At 40.9% G+C, this 24,449-nt stretch overlaps 1 protein-coding gene across 2 annotated transcripts in view; it reads right to left on the bottom strand.

Annotated features, from left to right (window-relative positions):
- The window catches only part of LOC114857212 (spondin-1-like), a 125,124-nt gene that overhangs the window by 4,598 nt on the left and 96,077 nt on the right, over positions 1-24,449 (bottom strand). For both annotated transcript variants that reach the window (XM_029153463.3, XM_029153462.3), the window contains exons 9-11: positions 15,006-15,146; positions 14,839-14,914; positions 12,261-12,443 (exon numbers count right to left, since the gene is read on the bottom strand). In XM_029153463.3, the coding sequence (XP_029009296.1) occupies positions 12,261-12,443; positions 14,839-14,914; positions 15,006-15,146 (400 nt within the window). The remainder of the gene's footprint in view (positions 1-12,260; positions 12,444-14,838; positions 14,915-15,005; positions 15,147-24,449) is intronic.

The following is a 24,449-nucleotide window of genomic DNA, read 5'->3' as shown; positions in this document are numbered from 1 at the left end:
GCACAGGTTTTGTACAGTAACTAGGCAGCTCCAGGCACAGCGTGCTGTGTGCACTCTGCTCTGGTACAGTACCTCACTCACCCACTTTCTTACGCTTTGTACTGTACTTTCTAAGGGTTGTGGGCCTGCTGGACAAACCCATGCTGACACAAAGAAAATTCCACACGAAATGCATGGAGAATACTTTATTCTGTGTTTTACTATCTAGGTAAAAAAGGATTTTCCATGCTGACATAATAAAGCATTACAACCCTGAATAAAATAGGCTACCAACAGTCATGTCACAGGACAAGTTCTCACACACACACACACACACACACACACACACACACACACACACACACACACACACACACACACACACACACACACACACACACACACACACACACACACACACACACACACACACACACACACACACACGAGTGGTTAATGCTGGCTGCACTTGCTGGGGAGGCTACTAAGGCCTAAACTACAGTAAATTCCTCACTGGTAAATGTTAACACTCCTACTGGCCGTCTCAACCTAGACCACTGGCCAGACCTGTGTCACAAACTCTCACTGACGGAAGGACCCAAATGCACAGCGTGGCTTGATCAAGAACAATGTTTAATAGAGATATGATCAGGCAGGCAATGATCATACACACAATTGGCAAAACGAGGTCCGGCAAGGCATAGGCAAAAGAGTAGTCAAAAGGCAAGCAGTGGTCAAAAACGCAGTACTGGAATATCAGAGGCTAAACAATAGACAAAAGGGGATTACCAAACGGGATCATGCACGGGACTGGATTTACGGCAATGCTGGAATGGGTCATGAGAACGCCAGGTGAGTTAAACAAAAAACGAAGGCAAGGCTGGATATTCTGAGCATGAGTACAGGGCAGGAAGTGGTAACAAAATAAAACCAGAAATGAACAGAAACAGTGACTAGATGACATGAGCTGTGACAACGTGTAACAGGACAGGAGAGGAAGAACCAATTGCATGACCACTGAAAGACTGAGGTAAATAATAAACTCAATTTAATTTAAACACAGACCATATGCAGAGAGTAAACAAAATCATAACTAACTTAATATCAGGAATAAAGCTAAAAACAGAAAAGAAAAGGCCAGGACAAAAAAAATCGCTGCTAAGCAGGTAAATCTAGAAGAATACCAAATACACAATACCCTAAATACACAAAATGACAAAACACAAGACAGAACAAACCTTCACAATGACAGGACCACGACATCTGTAAGCTGTGACAACTATGACATGGAACTTAAATAACAAATACTGGAGATTGATGTTGCACAGTGTTGCAAAGATTTACCAAGTGAAGAGCATTCAGTTTTCTCCCAGTGACAAAACTGAAGATGGGGTTGCCCTACCACTTTAATCACCGATAGTGGACCACAGTTCTCAGAACATGAGTTCTGACAGTTTGGCAAAACCTATAGTTTTCAACATGTCACAACAGGCCCACCTGCCCACCAAAACCAGGCGAAGCTGAAAAGGTTGTGAAGACTGCAAAACACATCCTGAGACAAACCAATCTTACCGATGACCCATTCAAGCCAAAGAATTTAGTCCAGCACAGTTGATGTTAGGTTGCCAGGTGTGAACCCTAATTCCAATGCTGGGGAAGAATCTCACACCTAAGTGGCACATCCTGAGACAAACCAATCTTACCGATGACCCATTCAAGTTGATTAGAAGCCTCCAAAGCACTACAGCGTAACTGAGGTCCGACTGTTCATTTCTACCTGTAACACACATATATTACACCAGACCTATTTTACTATTAAGTTTTTACTATTAAGTATCTGTTGTGTGCTCAAACGTGGGGAGTGTGAAGGGCAACAACTTGTTGATGGCTTAGCTGTTTTCTGTTCACTGCGAAGTTATAATTGTTCTGTGTGGTTTAAAACAGGCAGCGCCACAGCAGCAACACATTCTTGTTTTCATTCTCCTCAGCTTTTTCGTGTCTTTAAATAGAAGGCGTCTCTTAAAAATATGTACACACCCACCGCTCTAACATCTGATACAACACATTGACTTCACATAATACCATGATTATGCGTCGCGGTTTAATTAATATAATTTGAATGCTCATGGCCAAGTAAAGACGTAGAGCGCAGTCCATCTGCGACTACAGCCGCTTATTTAGGTTTTAAACTTCCACAACTTGTTAATGAATGTTTTCCAATAGTCGTAGATTTTACGAAAATAACCGTAATAATCATAGGAATTTGTTTTACAGCAGTTGTCGGTCGTAATTTTGACAGGACGCCAGAAATCAGCAGATCTACAGCGACGCATTACAGCAGCATGTTTGTTCCTACGCGTTTACTCTGTGTCTGCAGAACTGCAGTTTGACTTGTTTTGACTGTGCGTGTCATTGTAACGGAGGCTGAGAGATTTATTCGACCCGTGTACGTTTCAACATTTTCATTTCCCATCCGTCCATCCAGCCACTTTCACGGCGTTTTCGTTTCTCTTTCGATGAGCGGCAAACGGATTTTAATCAAAGCACCGCCTTACAAACCAATAAAACAGGCAAAAATATTTGTTTTTTACAAAAAGACACGGAATTGGAGTTAATATGTTTTATTGTTTAGAGACAAACGGAAAACAAAAAGTCGTTCTCTCGTTACCTCTGCTTATAATTTGGTGGAGACATCAATCTCTTACACAAACACGTGACGTGTTTCGGAGTCATGTGTCCAGACAGAGAGTGACCAATACACAAATGTATGGATGTGCAAATGCGGGCTACGAGAGGAACGGGGCAGTGGTGCACTAGATGTAGCGAGAATTTGTTTTGACTGTGCGTGTCATTGTAACTGAATGAGTGGCTGACGTGACTTATTCGCCCGTGTACGTTTCAAAACTTTGATTTCCCACCCGTCTATCTATCCTGAATAAAAGCACCGCATTACAAACCAATAAACCGAACAAAAATATTTTTTAACAAAAACACACGGACTTGAATTTTAAGCTGTTTTTTTCGTTTAGAGAAAAACGAAAAACAAAAAACTTCTGCTTTTAATTTTTAATGGAAGCTCATCCGTGGACGGGTCGCGGGGCAGCAGTCGTAGCAGAGAGCTCCCGACTGCCGCTCGAATGAAACACGAGATCGAATGAAATGTGATGTGTTTCATACTCAGATGACTTGGATCTGAGTTCGACCAAGCTTTTGCTTGTCTCATGTTTGCTCACAGTCGCAAAGGAAATCTACACACCCCTCCCCCTCCTTCGTAGAGGCGCATAGACATGCTAATGTGTTGCTACTACTCGATCAGCAGGTGAGAAATACCTCAGCTCCGGGACAAAGCTCTGTGAGAGACAGGGCAGCATCGGGCGGCGTGATCAGCTGCAGGTCTAAGACTCATTAATGCAGCAAGCAGTTTGTTCTACATGTTTACTCTGCAAAAATAAACGTATGTATTTATCGTAGCTTTCTGGTCTAAGTTATTTGTAGCACTTCGACATTCGTTTAAAATATGCAGTGCTTTTTAAAATGAAAATACTAATATTATTATTTATTACCTTTATTGTAAACACAGTATTAATTGCACAATTTGGACTGGCGAAGATTTGCGCTTCTTTCATAATAATCATGGATAATCAAGGAAGAAACTGCAGTTCATATTTGTTATTCAGGGACGGTTTAATAAAGATTCAGTATGGTTTTTGACTGAACTGTCAGCCAAGGTACGTGCATTATCAAGTGAATGCGCCTGTCAGCGGGGAAGACATCAACTCTATTCAGTCGCTCTTCAGTCGCTGCTGCCGTCTCCTCCCCAGTTCACACACCTTAACACTAGGACTATTGGGTTTTCTAAATATACCAGTTCCTACTACAAGGTGTTCCTACGAAGTTAACCAGCTTTTTATTTCGTTATTACTCCTTTCACCTGTACCACATAAAGTCATTGCAGAGCTACAGCCGTGTTCCCACAAAGTTAACCAGCTGTTTATTTCGTTATTCCCTCTTTCATGTCCGTCTGTTGAATGAAAGTGGGCGTGGCCATCCACGTCCCAGAGCGGTGACACTGGGGGAAGGGGAACGCGCATCAACACGCAGGACAAAGATCTGCGTTTCTCTGCTGCTACAGCCTCGGCTGCGTTGTGTTGTTAGTCTCCCTTTCACCTGTACCATATGAAATGTGTTCCTACGAAGTTGCTCAGCCGCTTTCAGAATTCCCCATGCAGGTTTGAACAGGGCAAACATTATTTTTATTTACAAAAAAAAATTAATACGTTTACAGATTGACCGGTGATGCCGCACGGGTTGCTCTCAGTTAAAACAGCTGTTTGAAGCAGGGAAAAGCGAGTTAGCTGTCCTTGTCGATGCCTTGACAATGTTTTATCATCGGCTAGATCTCTGAGCCCCGACTTTTATGTCTTTTTTGGATTAAAAAACAAATGTTGAATGTTCTCAAATAATATAATATTGCCGCCCTCCGCGGCTCCCAGTGTTTGTTTTTTTCATTTAAAACGTGGGTGTTACCGGTGGCAGACCTCTGGTCTAGATCATCCTTATTCACTTTTTAAAATTGTAGTAGTGTAACTTTAGTTAGTATTCCTTTTTATTTTTTTTTATTTTATGTTTGGGAAACGTGACATTTCAGCTACTGTGATTTTATTTGTCATCAACATTAGTTCCTACCTGTCCTTGTTGACGGGGGACAGGAAAAAGGTGACGCGCGTTGGATAAGAGCGGCGTAAAGAAAAAAGTGTACATGCGCCGTACTGTCTTGCCGTGTGGTGCATTAAAGAAGCATTCCACGTAAAGAAAATTGCCCGTACCAACAGCAAGAAATCAGGGTTACAGTAGCTTGTCTGCCACAAATCGAACGCTGCACGCGGGAGGGCGCACCGTTCAGCTTCCTATTTTCGGTTTTAAACTGCCATAATTTGCTATAATTTACTTACGTTCATAACTTCATACTATAACGCGACCAGCGGTTCATGGTCTGGCGATACATGCACTAAGTAATACAACGTTGTCATCTCGTGATCACATGATGATGATGAGACGCTGTTTTTCCAATAATTAAAATAAAAAAAACTGCTTCCACCCAGACTCGAACCCCGGACAAAAAAAAAGCGTTGTGGCCATGCACGTTAACCACTAGGCCACCCAAGACCTGATCGTTGGTCGTTCTACAAGAGGCTATATGACGTACGCAACTACGATGTTTTAGGACCAAAAGTGGGAGTCAATCGCCACCTACAGGCCAGAAGGACGTAACACACTCCTCCCGCAGTACAAACCCGGCACTGACGCGGCAGATTTGAAACCCAAACACGGTGGGGGTAGACACTTTTACCGGCTGCCTCTGTAAGTGGCCATCAGTGGCTAGATTATTAGTATCCTTGAGAAAGGATCCATCCATTTTCTACCGCTTGTTTCCATGCAGGGGTCGCCCTGGGAATCGAACCCAGACAGAGCAAACCACTGCACCATAATGCAAAACTCACAAGGACAAGTCAAAAACAAAAGCGAGCTTCACTCAAGCTGACAATTACCACCACTGACGAGAGGCAACTCTCCAAGAAAGGATGGATTGCGACCGCTACACTGAAGTCCTCGGTTACTTGAGACCCGTTAGTTTAGTTTTATACAGTAAGAACAGATCACAAAATCTCCAAGAGAACTCCCATGTCATGCTTTAACTTTGCATGTACGAGTAACATCATCTGTGTACCATGATTTTTCTATGTTTGTGAACTTTGTATTTTGTTATGTCAACATATATGTCAGAAGCTTTAGGAGCTTGATGAAGTCAGAAATTATAAGTAAAGGTCTTAACCGCTGTTAGATTCAGTTTGTTCAGTAGTTTAAAAGTTAAAGGTACCATTTTCAAAATGCTTTTCTACTCAGACACAGCGTCAACCTTTGTTTAATAAAGGCAAGTTGCCCGAGAAACAGTCTTGTTCACAGCACAGGTCAGACGGAGCCAACGTCGATATGTATGACCCCGGTTCATATCAGCAAGAAAGCAAACTGCAGCTTCACAGGCTTAACAAGGCCTCACTATGATGTATTTCATCACTATTAGCCTGCAGGGTGCCTCCACATCTTCCTATTTCTCTTTTACAGAGACTTTAACTGCCCTTTACTGTCTGCTTCTGAGTTTGGAGCTCTGGTATAGATGGTTTATTAAAAGGGAGAAAAAGTGAGTCTGTCACGAGGAGACAATTATGTGAGAACAGACCTGATAAATGAGATTTTCACAACAAAATGATGAAGTTTAAGCATCTTTGCATGAATTTGATTCACACTGTTTACACTTTCACACATCTCATAGCTCACTCTACAGTGTCGCTTACCAGTTGTGGCCTAAAAAAGCCTAATGTAAAAAAGCCTAAAAGCCATATGTAATAAATGATATAGGTATGTTCAGCTTGGATAAGCCTCCAGAGAGCCACAGCGTTTCCTAGGAATATTAATCACCCGATGCTTCGGTTCCCATTCAGACCCCAGTTGTGGCAACCACAATTATCAATCTCCCACTACATGCTAATGGAGCGCTAAATGAGAACTAAGAAGAGGTGCTCCGGAACCTTAAACTATACGTGAAGCTGACTGATAATCTATAAGAGGAGCAGTGAAGCCCATGAGCATATGAATGTAGTGTGTCATGCCTTGACTGACAACTTCACTAGAAATGAGACAGAAGCAGACTGGGGCATACCTATTAGTGCGTTTGCTGCGGGATGGGGGGTTACTTGCACCAATAGAGCATAAAACTGAAAATTCTTACAGAAAATAAGAAGGAAAAGTTTCTCTTTTGAAAACAGCAGTGTGAAACAGGAGGAAATCAGCCCTAGCATGCTTGAACGACATCAGATTTCATAACTGGATCACTGAAAACTGGGATCATCCACTTTAAAATAGGTTTATGCCTTTGCGTGTACACTTTGTATTTGAATCATAATATATTTCTGAACACACACTCCTCCTCTTGGTCTTATTATCTCGGAAGCAACAATTAAAGAATGGTGTGTTGATTGGTAGTCTGAGATTAACCTACTCAAATCCTGCTTTCAGCACCATAGATGCAGGAAGTGTCTCAGCTAATACACATAATCTCAGGTTTCAGTGAAATAATTAGAGGATCCAATCACCAATGTTTATTCTCTTGTAATAAGGGATTTATGCTATTGTGCTTCTCATTTCTTGATGTAACCATAGGAACTGTAGATACTGTAGAGATACTGTAGGATGTTTGTATCTTTACGGATTCATTTTGCTTTCACAGCTTCTGTTTGCAAATTTCCTGCAACAAAAATCTCAATTGTCATTTAGTAGGTGCAGAATAAAAATTTCATTATCCAAACCAAAATAAACTATCCTCAGTGAGTCTGTGTTAGTCAGGATTAGACAAACACCTGAGCTTTATACTGCTTATTATTTTAACAGGTCACTGAACTGGACTTTACAGGCTTTTGAGAATGAATTCCCTAAACCCTGTAAGGATTAGAATGAAAGAAAATAACCTGTTGTTTGGTCAGCTGAGCAATGTTTATTTTAACGTACGAAACCACATTTGTGTCTTTGTGCTTTGCTGCTTAGAAGAATGATAGAACATTGTCTAAAAGAAGCTGTTAATTCTCATCAGAAGTGAATCATTCTACAATGCATTTTAATGCTAGAATACTAGAATGCTACGACCTTAAACCCGGACACAACCCGGTCACCTGGGTCCATCCCTTCCTCTCTGCTCTCATACAGCAGGTTTTAATTTATTTTATGAGCATGAGCTAATTACTGTAGTTTTAGTCCACATGAAATGAATTAATGAAATTAAAAGTTAATTTAGTTTCTTGTTGAGATGATGATACTAATTTAAATATACTGTACTTACTGGTCAGTTTACCAGTATACCTGCACAGGCTAATTTTGAGTCTGAGAATTTGAGAATGAATGAATATCTACATTGTGTTGATATAAAAACAACACCCCAGGCTATCATTAATAAGTACTTAGAGCAAACTAGAATAGTTCAGAGTGATTAAAAGTAGACATTCAAGCAGGATGCAACTGAGTGAGACAGAAGGCTGCTGTAAGGAAACAAACATTAAATTAAATACTAATGCATCTCTGTTGCTTTCAGGTATTTTCATGGCTTTCTGATCTATGCTGCATCACTTTGCAGTTTAATATTTTTTGATTTTATGCTGCTGACCACAGCACAACCACTTTATCTTAACGTTATCAATATCAAATATGTATATAGACAATGCCTCTCCTTTAGGCCCAATGCACGTACAGTGGCAGCAGTTCAAAGTGACTAGGGTTTTTACTGCAGTACTGCCGCGTCGCCACGGCGCAGCGAGTGCGTCGCTGACTAAAGATTTTTAATCCTGCAGCCGGCTGGAAAAAATCAGGACGCTAGTCTCGTTTTAACCACCAGGTGGCGCAGCGTTGATTAGAAGCCTCCAAAGCACTACAGCGTAACTGAGGTCCGACTGTTCATTTCTACCTGTAACACACATATATTACACCAGACCTATTTTACTATTAAGTCTTTACTATTAAGTATCTGTTGTGTGCTAAAACATGGGGAGTGTGAAGGGCAACAACTTGTTGATGGCTTAGCTGTTTTCTGTTCACTGCGAAGTTATAATTGTTCTGTGTGGTTTAAAACAGGCAGCGCCACAGCAGCAACACATTCTTGTTTTCATTCTCCTCAGCTTTTTCGTGTCTTTAAATAGAAGGCGTCTCTTAAAAATATGTACACACCCACCGCTCTAACATCTGATACAACATATTGGCCTTACATAATACCATGATTATGCGTCGCGGTTTAATTAATATAATTTGAATGCGCATGGCCAAGTAAAGACGTAGAGCGCAGTCCATCTGCGACTACAGCCGCTTATTTAGGTTTTAAACTTCCACAACTTGTTAATGAATGTTTTCCAATAGTCGTAGATTTTACGTAAATAACCCTAATAATCATAGAAATTTGTTTTACAGCAGTTGTCGGTCGTAATTTTGACAGGACGCCAGAAATCAGCAGATCTACAGCGACGCATTACAGCAACATGTTTGTTCCTACGCGTTTACTCTGTGTCTGCAGAACTGCAGTTTGACTTGTTTTGACTGTGCGTGTCATTGTAACTGAGGCTGAGAGCACTTATTTGACCCGTGTACGTTTCAACATTTTCATTTCCCATCCGTCCATCCAGCCACTTTCACCAGCGTTTTCGTTTCTCTTTCGATGAGCGGCAAACGGATTTTAATCAAAGCACCGCCTTACAAACCAATAAAACAGGCAAAAATATTTGTTTTTTACAAAAAGACACGGAATTGGAGTTAATATGTTTTATTGTTTAGAGACAAACGGAAAACAAAAAGTCGTTCTCTCGTTACCTCTGCTTATAATTTGGTGGAGACATCAATCTCTTACACAAACATGTGACGTGTTTCGGAGTCATGTGTCCAGACAGAGAGTGACCAATACACAAATGTATGGATGTGCAAATGCAGGCTACGAGAGGAACGGGGGAGTGGTGCACGAGATGTAGCGAGAATTTGTTTTGACTGTGCGTGTCCTTGTAACTGAATGAGTGGCTGATGTGACTTATTCGGCCTGTGTATGTTTCAAAACTTTGATTTCCCATCCGTCTATCTATCCCGAATAAAAGCACCGCATTACAAACCAATAAACCAAACAAAAATATTTTTAACAAAAACACACGGACTTGAATTTTAAGCTGTTTTTTTCGTTTAGAGAAAAACGAAAAACAAAAAACCTCTGCTTTTAATTTTTAATCGAAGCTCATCCGTGGACGGGTCGCAGGGCAGCAGTCTCTCAGCAGAGAGCTCCAGACTGCCGCTCGAATGAAACACGAGATCGAATGAAATGTGATGTGTTTCATACTCAGATGACTTGGATCTGAGTTCGACCAAGCTTTTGCTTGTCTCATGTTTGCTCACAGTCGCAAAGGAAATCTACACCCCCCCCCCCCTCCTTCGTAGAGGCGCATAGACATGCTAATGTGTTGCTGCTACTCGATCAGCAGGTGAGAAATACTTCAGCTCCAGACAAAGCACCGTAGGAGACTGGGCATCATCAGGCGACGTGATCAGCTGCAGGTCTAAGACTCATTAATGCAGCAAGTAGTTTGTTCTACATACGTTTACTCTGCAAAAATAAACGTATGTATTTATCGTAGCTTTCTGATCTAAATTATTTGTAGCACTTCGACATTCGTTTAAAATATGCAGTGCTTTTTAAAATGAAAATACTAATATTATTATTTATTACCTTTATTGTAAACACAGTATTAATTGCACAATTTGGACTGGCGAAGATTTGCGCTTCTTTCATAATAATCATGGATAATCAAGGAAGAAACTGCAGTTCATATTTGTTATTCAGGGACGGTTTAATAAAGATTCAGTATGGTTTTTGACTGAACTGTCAGCCAAGGTACGTGCATTATCAAATGAATGCGCCTGTCAGCGGGGAAGACATCAACTCTATTCAGTCGCTCTTCAGTCGCTGCTGCCGTCTCCTCCCCAGTTCACACACCTTAACACTAGGACTACTGGGTTTTCTAAATATACCAGTTCCTACTACAAGGTGTTCCTACGAAGTTAACCAGCTGTTTATTTCGTTATTACTCCTTTCACCTGTACCACATAAAGTCATTGCAGAGCTACAGCCATGTTCCTACAAAGTTAACCAGCTGTTTATTTCGTTATTCCCTCTTTCATGTCCGTCTGTTGAATGAAAGTGGGCGTGGCCATCCACGTCCCAGAGCGGTGACACTGGGGGATGGGAAACGCTCATCAACACGCAGGACAATGATCTGCGTTTCTCTGCTGCTACAGCCTCGGCTGCGTTGTGTTGTTAGTCTCCCTTTCACCTGTACCATATGAAATGTGTTCCTACGAAGTTGCTCAGCCGCTTTCAGAATTCCCCATGCAGGTTTGAACAGGGCAAACGTTATTTTTATTTACAAAAAAAAATTAATACGTTTACAGATTGACCGGTGATGCCGCACGGGTTGCTCTCAGTTAAAACAGCTGTTTGAAGCAGGGAAAAGCGAGTTAGCTGTCCTTGTCGATGCCTTGACAATGTTTTAGCATCGGTTAGATCTCTGAGCCCCGACTTTTATGTCTTCTTTGGATTAAAAAACAAATGTTGAATGTTCTCAAATAATATAATATTGCCGCCCTCCGCGGCTCCCAGTGTTTGTTTTTTTCATTTAAAACGTGGGTGTTACCGGTGGCAGACCTCTGGTCTAGATCATCCTTATTCACTTTTTTAAATTGTAGTAGTGTAACCTTAGTTAGTATTCCTTTTTATTTTTTTTATTTTATGTTTGGGAAACGTGACATTTCAGCTACTGTGATTTTATTTGTCATCAACATTAGTTCCTACCTGTCCTTGTTGACGGGGGACAAGAAAATGTGACGCGCGTTGGATAAGCGCGGCGTAAAGACAAAAGTGTACATGTGTCGTACTGTCTTGCCGTGTGGTGCATTAAAGAAGCATTCCACGTAAAGAAAATTGCCCGTACCAACAGCAAGAAATCAGGGTTACAGTAGCTTGTCTGCCATAAATCGAACGCTGCACGCGGGAGGGCGCACCGTTCAGCTTCTTATTTTCGGTTTTAAACTGCCATAATTTGCCATAATTTACTTACGTTCATAACTTCATACTATAACGCGACCAGCGGTTCATGGTCTTGGCGATTCATGCACTAAGTAATACAACGTTGTCATCTCGTGATCACATGATGATGATGAGCCGCTGTTTTTCCAATAATTAAAATAAAAAAACTGCTTCCACTCAGACTCGAACCCCGGACAAAAAAAAAACGTTGTGGCCATGCACGTTAACCACTAGGCCACCCAAGACCTGATCATTGGTTGTTCTACAAGAGCCTATATGATGTAAGCAACTACGATGTTTCAGGACCAAAAGTGGGAGTCAATCGCCACCTACAGGCCAGAAGGACGTAACACACTCCTCCCGCAGTACAAACCCGGCACTGACGCGGCAGATTTGAAACCCAAACACGGTGGGGGTAGACACTTTTACCGGCTGCCTCTGTAAGATTAGAGGATCGTACCATTAGAGATTAGAATAAACTGAAATAGTTTATTAAATAAAAACTCTTCCACTTTTATTTATAGAATTCAAATATTAAAGCCCATTAATACAGCTGAAGGAATGTATTGTATCTATTCTATTCCTACTCTGTCATGTGGTTCTGTCTGTTTTTGGGTGTGTTTACCCTCCATACTACATCCTGGGCCCATGCATGGCTGGAAATCTTGAGTTTGGGTACACGGCACAGTGAGGTCAAGCTGAGCCTTCAGCATCCTCTGTCTCATTCTGCGGCCTTTATCACACGTCGCACTGCTACACGCTGACCAGGGAGACCAGCCAGAGTAGATACATGTCTCCGGTGTGCCGTCTAAGAGAGGAAGACAGAGGGACAAGAAAGAAGGAAAAGACTTTTATAGACATTATATATAATATTATTATTATATCTTTTCAAGTCTAAGTTAATTCCAGAAAAAAAGATCTAAAACTGATTACAGTGGTCTATAAGACTAGAAAGGACCATAGAGTGGCATCTGAGAGGGAGGGGTACATTTAGAGGAAAGTGTGATTTATGAAAGCCATGTCCAATTATCAGTGGTAGCATAAGAACAGGAAGAAGCAGAGTTACTGGCTTTAATTAATAAAATAGGAGAGCATGGAAGAGAAACCAGAGCGGATCCAATTCTGTGGCATAATGTCGAATGACAAGATGAAAATGAGAGAAAAAGGGAACTGAAAGCACAGACAGGAAGGTGGAAGAGGAAGAGGAGAGTCAGGTTGATGTAGAAGTAAAAGCAGTTAGAGTCTGGGCAGACCAGGGGGGTGGTGCCTGAATGGATCTCTGAATGTCATCTCTGGAACAGAGGAGGAAGGACAAAGGTCGTGCAGGGAGAGAGGCGGAGAAAGGAGCCCTTTAAGAAGAAGACATTTTTTAGATGACAGGAGATCCTTTGCTTCATAGGCAAAATCCTACAGCGTACCCAAATCTACTTAAATTAAAAATAGCTACAATGCAGCCGAAGCAGCACAAACAATGTTAAAGCACTTTTGTCCTGTTCAGGCAATCTGTGTGTAAAATATGCAGAAATTCACATTACTCACTGCAGGTAAACCACACGTCAGTGTGAGACAGCGACTGAAGTGACATTTAATGACTGTACTGGTACACCCACATGTTTAGTGTGCAGCAGGCGACTCAGCCATCCAACCTAAAACCTAACTTTAGCCAAATGTTGATGCTGGCATCTATCAGTGTTGGCTTTCAATGTAGAAACAGAATTCTGATGTAGTAATGCAAAATATAAAATGATTTTTACCATTAGAGTTTTTTTAGAGGAAAACTGTGAACATGCAGCATAAAATGTATGAAATTTAAAGCAGTGACTCTACTCCTCCCAGGTGACAGAGCTCCTCTCCTTATCTCTAAGGGAGTGCCCAGCCACCCTACGGAGGAAGCTCATTTCGGCCGCTTGGATCCGTGACCTGCCCTTTCGGTCATGACCCAAAGCTCATGACCATAGGTGAGGGTAGGAACGTAGATTGACCGGTAAATTGAGAGCTTTGCCTTTCGGCTCATCTCCCTCTTCACCATGGATGGACCGTCTGTCAATCTCACTCTCCTTCCTTTCCTCACTCGTGAACAAGACCCCAAGATACTTGAACTCCTTCACTTGGGGCAGGAACTCTCCTCCAACCTGGAGAGAGCAAACCACCTTTTTCCGGTCGAGAACCATGGCCTCAGATTTGGAGGAACTTATTCTCATCCCAGCCGCTTCACACTCAGCTGCAAACCGCACTAGCGCACGCTGAAGGTCCTGGTCCGATGAAGCCAACAGGACAACATCATCTGCAAAAAGCAGAGATGCTATCCTGTGGTCCCCACAAGATACAGTATATTACATACAGTATACAGTATAACACATATTTATGAAGCCTGCTGAGCTTTTTCTAAGCTAATTTACCTGTGTCCTAGCTCTAGCTACATTACTAAATGAAAGGCATGAGTAAGAACCATCATTGTAGATGACCCCAATACATCGACTTCTGTGAAACACACAAACCTTTTTTTCTTTGCATAAATCAAATAGTGTCTGATATCTGTGAGCAAGCAGGCTTGCACGCCATCGCCTGCAGAGCTCTCTCCTCTCTCTCTATCTATACCTACCCTTCCCTACCTTCCTGGCTACTATACAACCTTTCAATACAAATGATTAAAAGACATGCCTAACTGCCTTTGTGGGTGAAACAGATGTGCAGACAGCTGAAACATCAGTGTACAAGGTGAAAGGAAGAACAGTGTGAAGCATCACAGAATACAAGGTACGCTGGTTGAGGGCAGGACTTGCTTCGAGACATACTTGTGCTGCTCTGCAGATGTGGGGGTCCCATAGCAGATTGGAAATATCGTCCTGCCAGATGTGTATTCTGATAGAAGCTCCCATCTGACACTCAGCTTAAACCAGTAGCGTCTGTATGAGTTTTATGTGTGCTTATGTGAGTGTGTCCTTTCCTATCATCAGACATTAAATCCCACCTCAGTCAGTGAGCTGCATGACTTGATCGTGAAAGTGAATGTTTAGGAAACACAGTGAACTGAGTAAGTTCGAAGAGCACATAGGAATGTACTGTAATATAATAATATAATAAATAATAATTACAGAGTATGAGTATTTAAAATAGCCCTTTACCAAGGTCCAGAAATTTGCTAATGTATGTTGTTTGGGGCTTCAATTAGTAAAAAGCATTCAGGTGTGTGTGTACTGTACCTTCCTCCTTCTCCTCTTGTCCAATATCAGCTACAATGTCATCTATGGTGTCAGGGACCACGTTGCATTGTTCCCCCTGTAAACAAAAAGAATTCTTTTAAACACTAAGGCTCTGAAAACTGTTTGCTGTGGTTAGTTTGCACACACTCTTACAAATGACACTGTACCTTTCTAGCAATGCGTTCCACAACCACTCTGGCCACAGGTGTAACTGCCCCTCCCTCTGGGTCATAGAAAGGACTCTGGGGGTGATCCAAACTGGTCAAAGGTCGTATCCTCTCCTGGGGGATGGTGGGCTTGTTGGGTGACTGCAAGGGAGACAAAGAAAACAACATACAGTATGAAAAAAGTATTAAGTCCAGTCTAAAATCAGCATCAGTTAAGCTTTTTAATGTCTTTTCGTCAGCAAGTTCATTTTACAGTAAAACAATAAACCCTGCTTGAATTCATGTTACATAAAAAAGGCTGATGCCTCATGATCCAGTAAACTTCCAAAAATATTCTATTGAGCTTATTTAGTTTTATACCTTCAGTATTCAATGTGACTCTAACAGCGAATTAGATACTTTAAAAATCAGTGGGAATTGGACGTGTGCAAATTTAGATGTTACGGGTGAGGATCAGGTCACAATTTGATGAAAACTATTCCCACCATCCCACTGTAGCATTGTGGATCATAAACGGTGCAGTCAATTGCTTGGTATCCTGGAGGAAAACATCTGCTCTCATATACTGAGTATTTAAAAAGGCCTAGGGACAGAGTCTGCGTCTTCCACTGCAAGATAGTCAAAGTAAACACACTTAAACAGCCCAAATTCAAGCCATGGGAAATATCTGTGGGACAAGAATACTAATCCAGTAGCACTATACAGTATAGTATGTGTATGTATGAGTATGTTTGTGAAACTGGCCCTTAAAAGAACACAATTTCTCTTACTTGTTAAATGCTACATAAGTGAATTAGTGTGTATCTTCTTTCACATTACCTTAGTTTTGTTTTTTTGAGTTTTAAAACCAGCTTTTAATTAATACATTACATTTACATTATAGCAGATTTGATCCAGTCAATAAGAAAACAATTACACAGCTGGAGAACGAGTGCTATGACAACAAATCAATCATCTTTCTAGTTTGCCACCTGAGACACTCAGATAGTAAAACTTTGAGAAGCAAAGCCCCTGTACATTCCTTCTGTCTGCAAAGTACAAAGACAAATGTGCTATATTTAAAGGATGTGTAATTGCTTTCCCTTTTTGTAGTTGGAAGTCATGTAATGAATGTATCATCTGGTGGGGAAAGCATTGAAGGCATGATAAAAGCATGACAGGAACTCTTGACCAGTCAACTGACAGGTATATTTTGTTATATACATTCAGTATAATAAAATGACTGATATATGGCCTAGAGCAGCACATTCTGAAGTTAACACACCATGGAACACACATGTAAAAAACAAAATCAATCACAGCAGCAGACACGTGGAAATCTCATTCTGTGATGTAGCAGTCTTATAGTTACTGCCAACAGCTAGTGAGCCATAAACCTTATGCAAGTTTTATTGTCAGCCTAATAAATAAGCTATTCTGTATCTCTAATAATTTGACTATCACTGGCGTCTAAAATGAGGCCTGCCCACTCCGTGACAACTCAGAGTGGAGCCCAGGATGCAGAGTCACAGTCTTACACGCCTCTCTGCATGTTCTCTACAGCCGCCACCCACTCTTAGTCTTAGTTATCCCATAGAGACTGTGTCTGCTCCCCGACCACCTTAACTATACAAATCACAAACAAATCAAAGAGGAGTGACTTACCAGAATTTAATAAACATCAAAACAGTTCCTCTTACAGAACAAAGTAACAGTAAGTTAATAAAGTGTGGTTTATTAAATATCAAATCTCTCTCATCTAAATCCTTGTTAATAAATGACTTGATAAGTGACCATCACATACTGTAGATCTGTTCTGTCTCACTGAAACCTGGCTGCAGCAGGATGAATATGTTACTTTCAATGAGTCGACTCCAAAGAATCACATCAACTATCATGTTCCAAGAAGTACAGGTAGAGGTGGAGGAGTAGCAGCCATTTATAAATCAGATTTATTAATTACTCCTAAACCTAAACATAGTTATAACTCACTCTGAGCCTTTCTCACCCAGACTCTAAAACTCAGAAGCCAGTTGTGTTTTGTATTGTTTACCGTCCTCCTGCTCCATATTCGGAGTTCTTAACTGTATTCTCTGAATTCTTATCTGACTTAGTTCCTAGCACAGATAAAGTCATTGTAGTGGGAGACTTTAACATTCATGTAGATGTTGACAGCAACTGTCTCAATACTGCTTTTAACTCCTTAATAGACACTATTGGTTTTACACAGCAGGTAAATGAACCCACTCATTGTTTTAACCATACCCTCGATCTTGTCCTGACATATGGGGTTGAAATTGATAATTTAATAGTTCTTCCCCAAAACCCTCTGTTACAGTCGTAGCACTTCAAAGCGACCACCTTTTTTACCGCAGTACGTGCGCATCGCCAGCGCGCGACTAAGGATTTTTAATCCTGCAGCCAGCTGAAAAAAATCAGGGTGCTATACTCGTGTTAACCACGAGGTGGTGCACAGATGTGAGGTCCGACTGCTCATTTCTATCTGTGTCTGCACATTAAGCACAAAAATGTCATGGTATTGTATCATTAAATGTAGAGTAGTTGATTTTTAAATATTATAGATTATTATGCGTCTTTGCTCACTAGTGCGCTAGTGTTTGTTGTCAATTGCCAAAGCTGCTGATGTTTTTACAGTTTCCAGGCCAGCCGAGACACGCAGTCCCTCCTCCAGCCAATCCAATAGAATAATATAAGTATAATAACATAAAATAGGAATCTATATTTATTAATCAATCTGTGTTATAAATGTATTTTATATGTATATCCGTACTTGTCTTCTGGTTTGTTGATCATGAGGAAAAAATACAAAAACTTGGTTTTCGTTTCAGCTCATAATATTAATTAACAGAATTCAAGTGTTTTTTCGACACAATGCACGGAGTTGGATTCAAAGCTGATTTTTCGTTTTGAGAAAAAAGCAGAGAACGAAAAACTAAGTCGTTGTCTTGTCATAGCAGCTTTTAAGTTCAACCACTCTTAAAATTTACTCAGACCACAATGACCTATAGTTTGCTCTGATTCTCAATGAAACGTAAGAGCCTCAATGACAGATGATGTGTCCAGGTAGAGCTTAACCGGAAACGTATGCTTGTCAAATGCAGGCAACAAGAGAATCGGGGAAGTGGCGTCACCGTCTGAAGCAGACAGTAATGTGACGTTCCAACGATGGTGCTGAGGAGCCGCTTATTCATAGGCAGATGACTTGGATCAAGTTGTCAATACGCGCTAGTGTTTGTCAGTTGCTGATGTCGCTGCTGTCTTTATACAGTATGTCCTCGTGTTTAAGTGTCGGGTCCTTGTACGTTTTAACGGTTTGATTTCCCCCTCCAGAAAAAAAGCTGGGAAGACGAGAAAACACGTCGTTTTTGAATGTTTCAAACCCGGAGGACCTGTTAATGTGTCTGGACACGCTCCCAGTAAGTCCAGTAACTTCGTATTGTAACGAGAAAGCCCCACCATCTCGTTTAAAAAGGACAAACGGCATTTATTCAAAGCGGCATATTAAAAACGAATAAACGAGCTGAAATCGTGTTTTCAAAACCAGACACATTAATGGATTTAAAGCCGTTTCCCGTTTTCTCGTTTCGGGGAAAAACGAATCGACTGTGGCATTGGAGGATTTTGCCAGAATGAGCTTTGCAAAGAAAGGACACTTGGTTTCCAAACCGCGACCTAAGCATCCCCTCAAACTCCACGTTTGGGGAATGATTTCTAGGTGGGGACCAGGACCGATGATTATTTTCGAGGGGATTATGGATAGACAGTTTCTCGAGGAGTCCATAATCAAACGCACAGTGGGGCCATATATAAGAAAGTATATTGAAACACGGCATCCGTTTTTCCAGGACAATGACCCCAAACATATCGCTGCAAGAGCCTGTCTGGAGGCGTAATGAATCAGCTGGGTGCGCACACCGACGGAGTCCCCTGATCTGAACCCCTACTAATTAAACAAAATCTTGCTTCTAAAACCAATGGTCTTTTTCTTATACTCCTGACAATAAAACCCTTTCACTTCACCGCTTTTAAACGCAGTTCTTCACATAAAATGTGCAAGAGGATTTTACTTAATATAAATAAATACATTGTATTAAATCTTTCTCTATGGCGCGTCAGAACGTCAGGACTCAGCAGATCAACAACGCATTAATGCAGCAGCTTGTTTGTTTTACATGTGCTTATTATGCACGATAAATGTTAACGTTTTTCACTGAATGAAAACGAAAATAACTCCTGCTCTGCAGCATAAACCACTTTGACCACTTTTAAGGTGGTCAAGTTAAACTGTTAAAACAGTAAGACATAGTCAATGTGTCCTTTGAAAGGAAGCTGCATTATTATACTTTACTGTAATGACATTTACCACAATATCTGCAGAAAAACAATGTTTTATTACACAGGCAATACAGTGGATTTGGAACTCGCTTCGCGCGAGTTACGGCATCTGATGTTGATTCAGTTCCAAAAGCAAACTTCAAATCCCATCCCCTACTACGTATTGGCACAGAGACATTAACATATTGTCTCCACTCGGTCAATAGGTGTAAAATACTTTAGCTCCGAGACAAAGAAAAAGCTCCATGGGAGATCGGGCGCGTGATCAGCTGCACCTAGGTAGGCTGTGGGACGCCAAAACCTTTCACTTGACTTTTTTAAAACGCTCTTCTTATGGTATTTCACACAAGTCTGGCAGACTACCACTGCTAACGTGTAGAGAATATCATGTAATAAAAATAAATAAATTGTAATAAACTCTCTATGGTATGCCAGAACGCCAGGACTCAATATATCTCCGACTCATTAATGCAGCAAGTTGTTTGTTCTGCTGTATTGATTCTGCATGAGTAATAAGGACTGTTTTACACTTATTTAGCCGAAGACAAAACTCAAAAGAGAGACATCCATCAAGTTTTAACAAATGTGCAATAAAAAATATAAACAGAAAACGCTTGAAAGCGTTTCCGTTTTATATTGCGTTTATTTTGTTATTACTCCTTTCCCCTTTACCACATAAAGTCATTGCAGAGATACAGCCATGTTCCTACAAAGTTAACCAGCTGTTTATTTCGTATTCCCACTTTCATGTCCGTCTGGTGAATGAAAGTGGGCGGGGCCATCCACGTCCCAGAGCAGGGACACTGGGGGAAGGGGAAACACGCATCAACACGCAGGACAAAGATCTGCGTTTCTCTGCCTGCTACAGCCTAGGCTGCGTTGGGTCGGGTCCCTTTCACCTCTACCATATGAAATGTGTTCCTGCGAAGTTGATCAGCCCCTTTCACAATCAGAATCGTTTTTATTCCCCAGGTTTACACAGGGCAAACATTATTTTTATTTAATAAAAAATTAAAACGTTCACGTGATTTGCCCGCTTTGATTTAGACAAAACTCTTCAAAGCGTTTTACATTACATCCCGTTTATTTTGTTATTCCCACTTTCATATCTGTCTGATAAATAAAAGTGGACGGGGTTATCAGTCCCGTAGCAAAGGTAAGCGCTGACTGTGGGGGCTGGGCGCATAAACATACAGGACAAAGACCTGTGTTCCTCTGCCACAGCCTCCTCTTTCAGCCTGTTGTAATTGCAAATGCTGCACTGAGCTCTCTTTTACTTTGATTAGTTTTGTGTCTACATGAAAGCGGGCAGAACAACGTCCATGCGTGTGTCACGCTGAAAGCGGCTGGTGAACCTCTTGGGAACATGGCTCTAGCTCTGCAATGACTTTATGTGGTACAGGTGAAAGGGAAAATAACGAAATAAACGGAATGTAAAACGGAAACGCTTTCAAGCGTTTTCTGTTCACCCAAACTAGATGGGTGTACTGTCATCTTTTCAGTAATTTTTAGCATTTGCATGTTGTATATGAATAACGAAATTAACAAAATCTACGTTTAAAAAAAACTGTGAGGAGTTCCGTGTCTACAAGAAAGCGGGCAGAACAACGTCCGTCTATGACTCACTGCTGAAAGCGGCTGGTGAACCTCTTGGGAACATGGCTGTAGCTCTGCTAAATAATACAGGCAGCCAGCCCTATTAATCATTTGTTATTTTCTTGTATGCCAAAATATAATTATGTTCAGTAATTACAACTTCTGCTTCCACCGGGATTCGAACCCGGGGTAAAAAATTGACACATCAAGGCTGTTAAACAATAAACAAACCATTACACCACGGAGTCGTGAATACGTGGCTCTACATGGGCCTATATAACATAAGTATAGGACAGCGTCATAAAGGCCAGTGTGGGGGCTGATCGCCACCTATAGGCCAAATAGACGTAACAGCTCCAACGCGCTAAAAACTCGGTGATACCGCACTGAAAATGCAAACAGATTGCTGTAAAGGCTGACACCTTTAAGTGCTGCGACTGTATCTGACCATTTCTTATTAACTTTTGAATTTAGCATAATTGACCTTACAATAGCTGGAAAGAAATGTTACTACAGCAGATGTTTATCTGACAACACTGTTGCCAAATTTAAGCAGATGATTCCATCATCTTTTGCCTCAATGTCTTGTAGATACACAGAGAACAGTCACCTTAATCCTTATGAACAGGTTGACTGTCTTGTAGATGATGCTGTAGCTTCTCTACGTACAATGTTAGACACAGTTGCTCCTCTGAATAAGAAGACAGTGAATCAGAGGAGGTTAGCTCCGTGGTATAACTCAGAGATCCGCAGCCTAAAGCACAGGACCAGACAACTAGAAAGACAATGGCGTTCCAACAAAATAAATGTAAACTGCATTGCATGGAAGGACAGTCTAATAAAATATAAAAAAGCACTTTGTGCTGCTAGAAAAACCTATTATTCCTCAGTAATTGAGGAAAACAAAAACAATCCCAGGTTCTTTTCAGCACTGTAGCCAGGCTGACTAAGAGTCATAGCTGTGTTGAGTCTACTATCCCCTTAAATCTCAACAGCAATGACTTTATAAACTACTTTACTAATAAAATTATCATTATTAGAAAAAACATTTAGCAGCGACTTGACAGAAAGCACTGTCTAGATCCATCAACTTTAAATATACCAAATCCTTTGTCTTACCTAGACAGCTTCTTCCCCCTAACTCATATGGCGTTAACCTCAATAATCAACTCTTCCAGGTCGTCCACGTGTCTTTTAGATCCAATCCCAGCCAGATTACTCAAAGAGGTTCTACCTTTAATCAGCTCGTCCCTATTAAATCAAATCAACCAATCTTTACAACTAGGCTATGTACCAAAGGCTTTTAAGGTGGCTGTGGTCAAACCTGTATTGAAAAAACCAACCCTGGACTGTGGAGAACTACCCAACTATAGGCCCATTTCAAATGTACCCTTTATTTCCAAGATTCTGGAAAATCTCATAGAGAAAACATCACAGAAACAGCTCTGGTTAGAGTCACTAATGATCTTCTGTTAGCTTCGGACAATCGTCTAGTTTCTGTCCTTGTCCTGTTAGATCTAAGTGCTGCATTTGATACAACTGATCATAACATTCTATTGCAGACACTAGAACATAGAATCGGGATTAAAGGAACAGCATTGGGATGGTTTAAATCTTATTTGTTGAACAGATTCCAGTTTGTTCATGTTAATGAGAAATTCTCCACATGCACAAGGATTAGCTATGGAGTACCACAGGGTTCTGTGCTTGGTCCAATTTTGTTTAGCCTATACATGTCTCCTCTAGGTGAGATTATTAGAAAGCATTCTATTAATTTTCATTGCTACGCAGATGATACTCAGCTATATATGTCCTTGGAACCAAATGAAACAGATCAACTAGTCAAAATTCAGGGTTGTTTAAAAGACATCAAATCCTGGATGTCCCAAAACTTCCTTCAACTAAATTCAGATAAAACTGAAATTCTCATTGTTGGGCCTAAAAATGTGAGAGAGACACTATTGAGTCAGATAGCCACCCTGGATGGCATAACATTAGCTTCAGATTCTACTGTGAGGAACCTTGGTGTCATCTTTGACCAGGATCTCTCTTTTACATCATACATTAAACAAATCTCCAGAACCACCTACTTCCATCTTAGAAATATAGCTAAAATCAGAAGTATCCTCTCTCAGAGTGATGCAGAGAAACCGATTTGTTACCTCTAGGCTGGACTACTGTAACTGCTTACTCATAGGATGTCCTAACAGCTCCTTAAAAAGCCTACAGCTTATTCAAAATGCTGCAGCCAGAGTTCTGATAGGACTTAGAAAGAGAGATCACATTTCGTCTACATTAGCTTCTTTGCACTGGATGCCTGTAAAATGTAGGATAGAATTTAAAATTCTCCTAACCACCAACAAAGTACTCAATGATAATGCTCCTTCTTATCTTAAAGACCTCATAGTTGCTTATGCTCCCAGCAGAATGCTTTGTTCTCAGAGCGCTGGGCTACTTGTGGTTGTGCTACCAAGCTCCTCTCCTCTGGAACAAGCTCTCTCTTCAGGTTCGAGAAGCTGACACACTCTCCACCTTTATGATTAGGATTAAAACCTTCCTTTTTGATAGAGCTTATAATTAGAGAGGGTTCAGGTCACTGGCAATGATTGTTAGTCACAAGAACCATCTCTTAGTTAAGCTGCAATAGACATAGACTGCTGGGGGACTTAATTTATACACTGAGCGCCTCTGTTTCCTTCTACCTCTTCTGTCCAATAACCTCCCATCATTGTTCAATGTTTAACTAACCTTGGTGTCTGTGATGGGCAGCTGCGGATCCAGCCATCCTGCCAATATCCAGTCCCTGGTCCAACCATCCTGCCTGTGCTCTGTTGTTGCTTGTTGTTGTTGCTGTGCTTTTCTCTCTCTCTATCCTCTCTCCCCAACCAGTTGAGGCAGATGGCCGCCCACATCCAGCCTAGTTCTGCTGGAGGTTTCTTCCTCGTTAGAGAGGGAGTTTTTCCTCTCCACTGTTGCTGTCAAATTAAACGCTTGCTGTATTTGGGATTTGTTGGGTTTAGTTGTGTGAGGTCTTAAACCTTACTTTGTAAAGTGCATTGAGATAACTTTGTTGTTATTTGGCGCTATATAAATAAAATTTAATTGATTTGAAAAAACTGAATTAATACAAGTGTCATGTTTCTGATGAAATTCACCATAATAAATGAAAGGTGTGATCAGCTCAAATTCCGTACATGCCTTAATGTTGGTAGGTTTCTATGGTACAATAACACAACACTAACTTTAGCGTTAGAGTATTATTTAATTTAATTACTGTAGTTTGTAATTAAACAAACTAGTCTGTAGTTGGCTACACAAATAAAGAAGCTGTGTAAACTGTAATTTCTTAGTGGTAGATGTCATAGTATAATGGCTAAATCCATTAACTGTTACAATTTTTGCAAACTAACCAACAAACACATTTTAACGATATACAAACTTACTTTCTGAGTAAGTTACAGGTTTTAAAATATCTAAAAGCCATAGAGCATCTCAGGCGGCAGCCGGACTGAC

The sequence above is a fragment of the Betta splendens genome, chromosome 6, assembly GCF_900634795.4.
Source record: "Betta splendens chromosome 6, fBetSpl5.4, whole genome shotgun sequence".
NCBI lineage: Eukaryota > Metazoa > Chordata > Actinopteri > Anabantiformes > Osphronemidae > Betta > Betta splendens.
This window is presented reverse-complemented; position numbering and strand designations above follow the sequence as displayed.